Source organism: Haliotis asinina, chromosome 5 (assembly GCF_037392515.1).
Source record: "Haliotis asinina isolate JCU_RB_2024 chromosome 5, JCU_Hal_asi_v2, whole genome shotgun sequence".
Taxonomy (NCBI): domain Eukaryota; kingdom Metazoa; phylum Mollusca; class Gastropoda; order Lepetellida; family Haliotidae; genus Haliotis; species Haliotis asinina.
Genome location: NC_090284.1, coordinates 7,076,964 through 7,087,431, shown reverse-complemented (window position 1 = coordinate 7,087,431; position 10,468 = coordinate 7,076,964). Strand labels below are relative to the sequence as shown.

Here is a 10,468-nt window from a genome sequence, read left to right as displayed (position 1 = left end):
TAAAAAGTGTAACAACCTCGTAAATTTGCTGATTTCCCGACGTCAACCAAGACATGCCGAATCGTTGTGTTGGCGTCAGGTGATGGTGTCATCATGCATAGATTGCCACCGGAGCCCTCAGTTCGTGCAAAATATGTTGTTTGTAAGTGCAAAGCAGCGTCCTTTTAAGCCTGTACGTATTAAATCGGGTGGTTCGACACCTACCTAACTTACAAGGTAGAAAATGCTATTTAGATTTGTTTTCACTGAGTTAAAAATTTAAAACTACTTACTAGCTATAGAAAATGACTGATGACCAAACGGATTTTACATGACACAACTTGTAACATAACAAATTTCTTCCTCGGAGGCGAGTTTGTCAATAATATTGACACCCACCTCTCTTTCTAAAGTGAAACTGTTATGTTATAAGCAGTGTTATGCAAAATCCTATTGACCGTCAATCAAATACATATTAGATTGTGAAACACAGACCTTTCATTTTTCAAAACAATTGTCGCAATTGTAGGTTTAGACAAACCTAGAAGCAGACAATCTACCCTCGGAAATGTAGATGAATACTACAGCAACCCACATAGTATTTTTAATAGATGAAATTAGTCCTTATGCATGTTATATCACTATGCATTTATGCAGATGCATATGAATATAGTTAGTCACTATCATTTCTGCAAAAATTATTCAAATTCTTTGATAAATATATTAATTAACTGAATTATGTCATACGTTTGATTAAATGAATAAACGTCTACACAAATGACTGTTGATATGATGTAATCATACATACATATGTGTATATGTCTGTTGTTATGAATGTTTCAAGGCGTTTGTTCTGACTCCCCAAATACATCCTCGAAATTTCAAAGACGACCTGTGTGTTATTCATGAAAACAATACTGATTTCTTAAAACCACATTCACAGTTCCTTTTTTCTGATTTATGGCGAATAAGGTAATATAACTATCCACAAATATTCACACTTTTAACCGATGCTGGAACAGCATACTGTAATATTTTATTCTACTGCATTTTGGATGACATGAATGTAGTAGGTGTTATTGGTCTGTAGCTACATTACATTTATGTTGAACATTTGATTGTGTTATTGATGCACACATGACAGCAATAATACATTTCTTATCTTCGTACATTGTACGAAAACAAACGTCTGTTGCTGTGTGTTGTTTATTGTGTTATATAAATGCTGGCTAAGCACAAACTGACATCGTTTTAACAACGTGAGGTCATTCATTGCTTCATCACAACTGTTGACACCAAGTAATGTGTAAATTTTCCTTGAGTGTCTTCCAGAAGCTGGTATGTCAAATGTCAAAACCCTAATCAACTTGGATTAAGTTAACTTAGTTAGTATTTAACATGTTTAATTAACTTAGTAACCTCAAGGTGACAGTGAAAACCCCAAATGATCTCACGAAGGATCTAGTTCACTTTGCGTTTAGTAATAATTTAATCTTTCAAGGAGTCTCGCTCTTGGTCCAGTGTCCCTCAAGAGCTCGTATGTGAAGAGTGACAATAGCTACAAGCCAGTTGTCGCGGGTTCTTTGCCCCGGCTGCGTCATACCAAAAGAAGGTCCTTGTTGGCCCCTGCCTGGCACTCGGCATTAATGCATGTAACAAGAAATCGTCGGCTCAGAGTCAGTATCATGTGTCTGAGTGAGATATTCATACCTAACTGTGGCGTGGTATCTCAGTGAGCAAGCACTATAAACAGGTTAAGTCGGGAATAGTTCATGCAGCCACATACGCACGCACGCATGCAGATTGTCATTTGAGCGAAATATTAGTAAGTAAACACCATTTCACCTCACCTCAAGCCGACCCCAGAAGGTGCCGAGGTAGAGTAGGCCTTCAGCAACCCATGCTTGCCATAAAAGGCGACAATGCTTGTCGTAACGGGATCGGATGGTCAGCCTCGCTAACTTGGTTGACACATGTCATCGGTTCCCAACTGCGCAGATCAATGCTCATGCTGTTGATCATTGGATTGTCTGGTCTAGACTCGATTATTTACAGACGGCGCCATATAGCTGGAATATACTGAGTGCGGCATAAAACTAGATTCACCCACTCGCTTGTAATTTGTAAGTGTCACAACAAGGCAAAGATCCGGTGCTCCAGCAAAACCTAGCAAAAACAGCTGACACGACAATTTCCACGTCACTGTGAATAATTTCTTCATTGAAGCTTTATATAATACATGTGTTAGTCAGCCTACAGATGTCGCCTCAACTGCCACTCTGTCGACTGAACGTATAGACTACCTGACAGACGTGTAACCCTGTAATTTGTTTCTCAGGATACTCAATACTAGGTGTTCGCTTGCACTGCTATCCTGCATTTATACGACCAGAGCCCGAAAGTTTGATCAGACTCATAGATCCTGTTCGTTACATTACCTAGCCCGTCTGTTAAAGTCATGGATAAGTTGGAGAAGGCACGAGAGGACCTTGCCAATTACGACTACATTAGGTTTGCTCTTTGTGACATCAATGGGACAAGTCGTGGTCCTGTGGTGCACAGTCGGTACGCTGTAAAATACATCCAAGGAGGGTTGGACTTGTTTGAAGGTAGGCAATGATAACATATTGTATAAAGGGATCAATGTGATGTCCACATCTGTTTGGGGTACATTTGACATACTACATCGGGGTGCCTGGGGTACCTTGTGATACCATGAGATGTGACTATAAGCGGAGTAAGAGAGAGGGAGTAAGAGAGAGGGAGTAAGAGAGAGGGAGGGAGGAGAGGGAGGGAGGAGAGAGAATAGGAGGATAGACGTATCCTTACATATACAAACGGAAAAAGGAATCGCAAGAAGACATATTTTTCACTGTATCAAAATGTTTGCATTAACCATGACAAAGGAACTTATGCAACACCATTTGCACTCACCAAGCTGAAATGATCCTTTATGCACGACTAAATACCAAAAGGAACGAAAACCTGTATGGTAGTGGCTTATTCAGAACGCGAACAATGATTCGTGTCGCAATGCTGATACCCATCGTATGTCCGTGATGTTCAACATTCTGGAATACAATCCTCACAGTTGTATCAATATCAGATGTCAACGTCAAGTGCACCCTGCACAAACATCTGCAATAACATTCCTAAAACTTACAATTCACTGGCTGTATATTTGGTCACTCTGTATGACTCATAGAAATGCTGGATAAAAAGAGAGCAATTCTTATTTTATATACACGTGTAGCACTATTGAGAAACAATATCTGAAATATGTCTTTGATGTAAAATTGGGGACAGGCATTTTGACAAGAGGCAGGTCTTTCATTGCGCAGCAAGTCTGTTCCTCATCTTGTCGATCTCATTAATCATGCATATAATTTATTATATATAATGTATCTGACAGTTTAGGATTTTTTTGGCTTTTACCGTTGCATCATTTCAGGAATATTACGTTTTGGGTACAACCACGAAATCGTGATCTTCCCGCATGAGAAAGGGTACAACAATGGTAATGTGACTCTAGTCCCAGATCTTGACACACTTCGACCAATTCCGTGGGCAGGTGAAAATGTGTTCAAGGTTGCAGAAGTCCTCTGCGAGTCACGCTGGAAAAGAGATCTTTCACCTCAAGCAGCGTGTCCACGGTATGTTGCCCGGCAACAGTTGAAACAACTAGACGACCTCGGGTTTCAGTTCTATTCTGGTTTTGAACTGGAATATTTCCTATTTGATGCGAAGACCTTAACCCCTGTTTTCACCAATAAACCATTCCTGTGCCACCAGACATTGAACAAATGTGGAAAATATGTATATAAATTCGACAATCAACTGAGGCAATCAGGAATAGATGTCCACAAGATTCACATCGAATACTCTCCCGGGATGTTCGAGGCTGTCATGGAACCTAAATTTGGCATAGATGGTGCCGATATTGCCTTTAATCTGAAGCAGGGCCTACTTGAATTAGCCGAGCAAAATGGAGTCAAGGCTTCATTCATATCAAAGTTAGACGTCGACGATACGGGAGCAGGATGTCACTACAGTTTCTCCGTTTTGTCTAATGACACTGGTGAGAATGCATTTTATGACGACAGTTCCACAGACAACCTCTCTACCTTTGCTAAACAGTGGATAGCGGGGATACTCAAACACAGCAAGGCACTGGCCGCCCTAACTTCTCCTACAATAAACTGCTACCGTAGGCTCCATCAGCCATGGGCACCAGGAAATATCTACTGGGGTATTGAGGACCGCGCTGCCTCTCTCCGTGCTAAGAACCACGGTCCCACGGAAACCTATTTAGAAAACAGGATGCCGAGTGGAAAAAGCAACCCGTACCTAGTCATGGCGGCTACTATAGCTGCTGGCTTGGACGGGGTCAAGAACAAGCTGGAGTGTCCAGCTCCTGGGAATCTGAAGGACACAGAGCCCTTGCCTAAATCCCTTCCAGAGGCTCTGAAAGATCTTGAAGATGACAAATATATGGCCGAAACTCTGGGACATGAACTGATATCTTGGTTCTTGAAATGTAAGGAAGTTGACATTGAACAGTTTAAATGTATTACCGACGAAAGGGAACGATCTTCGTATGAAAGGAAGGTTTACCTTTAACAGTTGACAATAATGTTATGGAGTGGACGAGTCAGTCAGTCTCTCACACATGAATACAGCATCATGTATCTGTGCCAGCTACATTTATCTCTCACTAGGAAGCTGGGGTTGCAGTATACTAATACTACATTGTGGAAGGTTTGGGGATTTTAGCTCACACAACTGACAAGTGATTATCTTTGTCTGTGAAGTGGTGACGATATCACTTACTTTATGTCTCTTTGCTTTTCTTTAGACCAACACACATACGACTTTTCATTAAATAAACTTTTTGTTTTACCTTTGTATAACAACAGACGCACTTTATGTATATCAGATTGTCTAAATATCTAAAGAATAGAATTTTACTTATATTTACATTGTATCTCTTACTATAATATCAATATACTATTATTTTACCTCTCTATGCGAAATGCATTAGAGTGTTCGATAACTGGTTTTGCATTACTTGTATATACCTACGTACATACGTTATACCTCGCAATAGGATACTATTGTTTTACGTCTAGTTAACGATATACTAATGTCGTAGATCTGATACCAACGCAACGGTTGTACACTTATCAGCAACATCACATACGTTTTTACAACAGGATATATAACAACCATTTAAACCTTGACATCATCCTGTCAAAACGAATAATTGTCAACCTTTGAAAGATACCAAACCCACCAACATTCCACTTCATACAGCAGCTCATTGAATTTTATACGTTAACCCAACCGTGGAAATGCTTAGATAAGTAAACAAATTATAAAAAGTAGGTCACATAATTCGCTACTTCTTTGTTGTCTAAACTGGCTTCATTTTTGAGTATGGCATTACAGAAAGCGTCGGGGCGAAAGTTTGTAGTATGAGACGGACAACTACCGTGTGTATGTACAGAGCAAATGTAGTTCGTACAAGGAGATGAACGCATTTTACAAAGAGTATCCTAGTAATATTAGCAGTTGCACATATAAAATACTCCACTCACGAGGTGAATGCTCATAGCGCTAACAGCCAAAGTAGGCATATTATTACCCTGGATAATCCACTTCGGAAAATAAATACACTGAATACTGATCTGAGCAAGCAAAGGTGTCATTCATTTAAAACACGATCTGCTGATCACTGCTGGTTGTTTCATAATATCTTTCGGAACAATGCAGTTGACTACATCCGACTATGTGGTGTTCATCTAGTGAGATGTGTCAATATTTTAGAGCTGATGTTGTATTGTCAATGTTCATTAGCTGAGGAAGGTAGTGATTCACGTGAGCTAATTTCGTGATGCGTTAACTAATGTCAGTTCATTAACGCTCTGCTTAAATGATTAAAGGTAGTCATGCGACATACCGAAATTGAGCAGTTAACGACAGACGGTGTTTTAGTATTCGTGTAGTTATGTCAACCACTACTGTCAATATGAGAGGATTTCAAGGTTTTCCGTGCACAATCTATTTCTAAAGCTTCTGCCACCGAATATACCAACTCCTGTGCGACTGTTGACTAGCTGATTGTAACTTGACAACTGACCCTCTGAGATACGACTTATGCAAAAAACATCTGATATTGGCGACATACAGTGATAGTGTGTTGTCAGTGATAGCATTTGAAATCATCTAGGGATGGGACGGGGTCCAAATTTTCATCCCGCGTACACCACCCCCTTTACCCTACCCGGTCACCCGTTATGTTATTTCACGATGTCAAATATATTCTTCAGCTCTGAAGCTAAACTTTGGATATGTTCCATATCACAGCTGTGTATTATAATAAAAAAGAGACTGTAAAGCATGTCTAAATCTTCAAAAATAATGCAACCTTTTATTCAAGAAAGAATATTTAAAGGTCACATGCAACGTAAAACACAACGTTGCAAATTCTGATACTTTCGGTATGAACTTACAGAAACAAATCATCAAAAATGCCAATTCAACCTATAAAGTTGAAAAACCGCAATGAAAAAAACCCCGCGAAATCAGAGTTCAAACGATTCACTAAATTTCCTCAAGCGCCTGGGGGAAAAAGTGGTTTCAACAGCTGTGCTGAGCTACGTACATAACGCATGCGCAGTGAATAGGTTCACGGAGCTTGAAACAGTATATGCATGCCTGGAGTATGAGGTCGTGAGCAGTAGTCTAATCTTGGTTGTGTACACAAACAAGTAAATAATCTGCTCGTTACATAAAAAAAACATTTGTTGATTGTGGTAAGCAGCCTCTGTCACAGAGAAAGCTGAATGTCTGGTTCATTGACACCTATATGTCTGCCAAAGACAATATGCAATACACAGCTTCAATCACTGACCACATGCAATTTGAACTTAACACCTATCAGGCTATGCACCATAAACAAAATAAATTGATTCATGACTCGGGCACCCGAATCCTCTCTCTGCCGCATTATGTAATTAGGCAGGTGTGATACTTGTAGCAATGTGTGTTATATGTCATGAATAAGTGATACTTGTGTTTTAATTATGTTTGATTTTTTATTTGCATGTGACCTTTAACATATTACATTATTTAATCTATTAGTCAGATGAGCATAACGGGTCCGGGCATTGAGGCTAACGATGCAGTTATTCTTTAATCATTCCCACAAGTTCACAAACATGTTACGTCAAAACTGATCTTCAGCAAGCAATGTTGTCATAAAAGGGAACTAATGTGGTCAGGTGGTCGTTCTCACCTACTTGTTTGACGCACGCCACCGTATCCCACACTTGCGAAGATCGATGCTCACAGTGTCATCATCATGTTATGCGTAACTCTTTTGTGTTTATCATTACACATTACTAAAACCAGTGTCTTTTCTAGAACTGAAGGGGGGATTTGTCGCCCTCTTACAAAAAAAGGAGGGGGATTTGGAAAATGTAGGGGGGAATACCTGCGTTACTGTCTTTCAAAATATAGTGTGGATGTACGAAAGGTATTGCAACCGCCACCAGTGAAACTATTGCTCATTTTATTTTGGCTAAAATAATCACATATCATAGCACCAAGCTCATTTGAGAGAGCCATGGCCATTTTTGCAACCATTTTTTCCTGAAAAACACTTGGTTTGGGGTTTTTTTAGACTCGGGGGGACCGGGGTCAGTCTCGGGGTTTTCCTCGCCTTTCGATTCACACGTCTCCTTAACAGACGGATCGGTCTGGGGAGACATGGCGGACACTGTTGCTTTCTCAGTGGTATTTTGTGCAAAAAAGTCAGTTATTTTCATTCTTTTGCGTTAGAAACGTACTGCTTCAAAATACAATTATTGAGTTTGAATCGCGCAATCGCGCGTCCTAGAATAGACACTGTAAAACTGAGGGTTGCATATTTGTATAAGTTGATTATAGTAATATTATCAATGAATATCTTTGAGCGCTCCATAAAAATTGGTAAACTCAATAATTGTATTTTGAAGCAGTACGTTTCTATCGTAATGGAACTTCATTAAATATTCTTCTGTGATAACGTTGCAAATAAGCTAAGACTAAATTATGCCATGGACATTCTTCATGTTTGTGCATGTAAATGTCAATGTGCAGAAAGGAGCAGCTCTAAGAGCGTGAACCTGTTGTTTACTGCAACATGTGGATGTGGATTTTACATTGTTAACTTTGACTAAAGTGTCAACTGGGAATACACTATGCCTATTAAAACAATAAATACGAAATGATATGAGAGAAATGTTGCTTGCGTTATGATGAAATGACGCACTCATCATTCTTTGATTAGCAAATGAAAGATATCTGGAATAATATATATTTAGTAGCTTTCTTTTATGTGGTGTGTTTTTTAATAATAGTTAAACAACATCTTCGATGTATATCGTTGATACTATGTAAAGCCCGGAGCTTTTACTGTCAAAGATATTATGTAATATTGCTTTACATACAAAGTACCAATTTTGTTTCCTTGTAATGGGTTTTCACACATGTAGTATCAACCAAAGGTATGTATGATATATACAACACAAACAAGTGAGCCACATACAAGCAAGTGTGATATTACACGAAACCACTGAAATTTTGTATTGCCTGAGCTAGCCACACGCACGCGCGCGCACACACGCAGAGGGGATGATATAACTTAAGTAACCTCTGTGGGACAAGAATGACATGATGATGTCATAACTACACTTACATACTGCATCTGGCAGTCAAGTACCAGTGTACGATGTCAAAGCTATGGGCAAACCAGAATTTAAGAATTAAAAAAATACACACTTACATAATAAAATGAGATTACATGCGTTACCTTCAAATCCAACAGTTTTGCAGAGCTTTCCAACAATCCCGGCCAGAGCATTTTCCCGATTATAGCGATGAAAACAACACTCGTTCTCCGTAGGTTTTGCGAGAGGTCGAGGTACATGGTGGATGGAGCATCGGATGGACGGAGTTTCATGTATTTCCTACACAGAGCAACCACGCACTTGTACAGTGGGTGTGGGTATTCCCAGGGAGTTGAGATTGAAATACGATGTGCTGTTTAGAAATTTGAGGTAGTTCGAAATGCACCGTTGGTTCATGTAAGACATGCTGGCCAGCGTCAGACGCTTTGACAGGAAAGCCTATCCACAACCATGACAGCAAAACAAACCTATACACAAAATTTAAACAGCAATTTTACAGAATAATCAGGGACGTAAGTACCAATGAAAGCTGGCCATGGTAAATTCCCTTACCTCTGAATGCCAGATAATATACTTGGAACATTGAGCGCAACAACCATCACAGGTCACAGCACTTTTTTATGAATCTTTTTATTCATTTCCGTTCAGTTTGCACTTTGTTGACCTTTCAGGTCTGAAATATCATTTCGTATCAATTTGTACAGTAACACATAAAAAGATATATGTTATCAAGTTAAAATATTACTGGGGTTATGTACTCGTTTTGTAAATGTTTTTTTTAAAAAAAAAGAAAAAGAAAAATGTCTACACTTGGCGTTTTCTGCCTGGAATATTTTGCTAATTTATGCCTCAATTTTTATGCTTATTTCATTAATGCTATTAACCGAATCATCTTTGAACTATGTTACGTATGTCAGCTGGTGCTGAAGGATATGTATATAGGTATATATATATCAACAAACAGATGTTCATTGTAAACAACATGGTTTACACAGTGCAACCATTTTGTTTAAGGTTCTAAATGTCACAGTTTACGCGAGTCTTTATTTTGGGCATTTCTGCCTCGATCTTCGTTCTTTGAAAGGGACATATTTGGGTCGCCATGATGATCCGATGTGTCAAACATGTAATCAATGCCTAGCGCCGAATATTGTTGGGGTGATATTAAGTGGACTTCTGAAGCGACCAATTCCGTTGATATTGTTGCATTACCAAAGGCACTTTCACTGTAAAACGTGATGCATTTGTTAGTTTGATGTCTCGGATGTCTACCGCAAGAGTGAATTTGTTCATAGTTGTCAGGGAGCTCTGTAATGTCTGCACCTGCTGTCAGTAATCATCGGATCTGATGATAACATTACGCCATTTTATCTGCTTCGAACGAATTGTTCGTATCGCATGGTTGAACCTCATGGTGACGTGATCAAAAAAATATTATGAATGTTTATGTAAAAATAGAAGAATTATTTGAAAAATATTATCCACCACTTTGTCAAATAATTAAGTGCATTTTTGGAAATAGTCAACCAGTGTTAAATTAAATCTCCTTGCCTTACACTTCCATGGAAGTAAATATGACAAATACTCAGACAGTTCCCCGTCAAAAGAAGCGTATTTGCCATCGTATGTAGGACAGAGGGATCGATCCTTCCAGCTCCTCAACCTCATATCATGCAAGTCAACTTGCTGGAATTCTGCTATCCAACTCCGTTGGTTCTTAATCCAAAGTTAAGTCAGATGACCAGGTCATGCTAGTT

The 10,468-nt window shown here is 39.2% G+C and overlaps 1 protein-coding gene across 1 annotated transcript; it reads left to right on the top strand.

The window, feature by feature from the left end:
- Window positions 1-2,267: 2,267 nt before the first annotated feature.
- LOC137285149 (lengsin-like) lies at window positions 2,268-4,950 on the top strand. The gene is made up of 2 exons (XM_067817373.1): window positions 2,268-2,588; window positions 3,431-4,950. Exons 1-2 carry the CDS (start codon window positions 2,438-2,440, stop codon window positions 4,597-4,599), a joined length of 1,320 nt encoding a protein of 439 aa, XP_067673474.1. The 5' UTR covers window positions 2,268-2,437; the 3' UTR covers window positions 4,600-4,950.
- Window positions 4,951-10,468: the final 5,518 nt, after the last annotated feature.

Coding starts and splice junctions, on each gene's coding strand:
- LOC137285149 (XM_067817373.1), top strand. CDS start 2,438: ATGGATAAGTTGGAGAAGGCACGAGAGGACCTTGCCAATTACGACTAC. Junction 2,589..3,430: donor AGGGTTGGACTTGTTTGAAG/GTAGGCAATGAT, acceptor GCATCATTTCAG/GAATATTACGTTTTGGGTAC.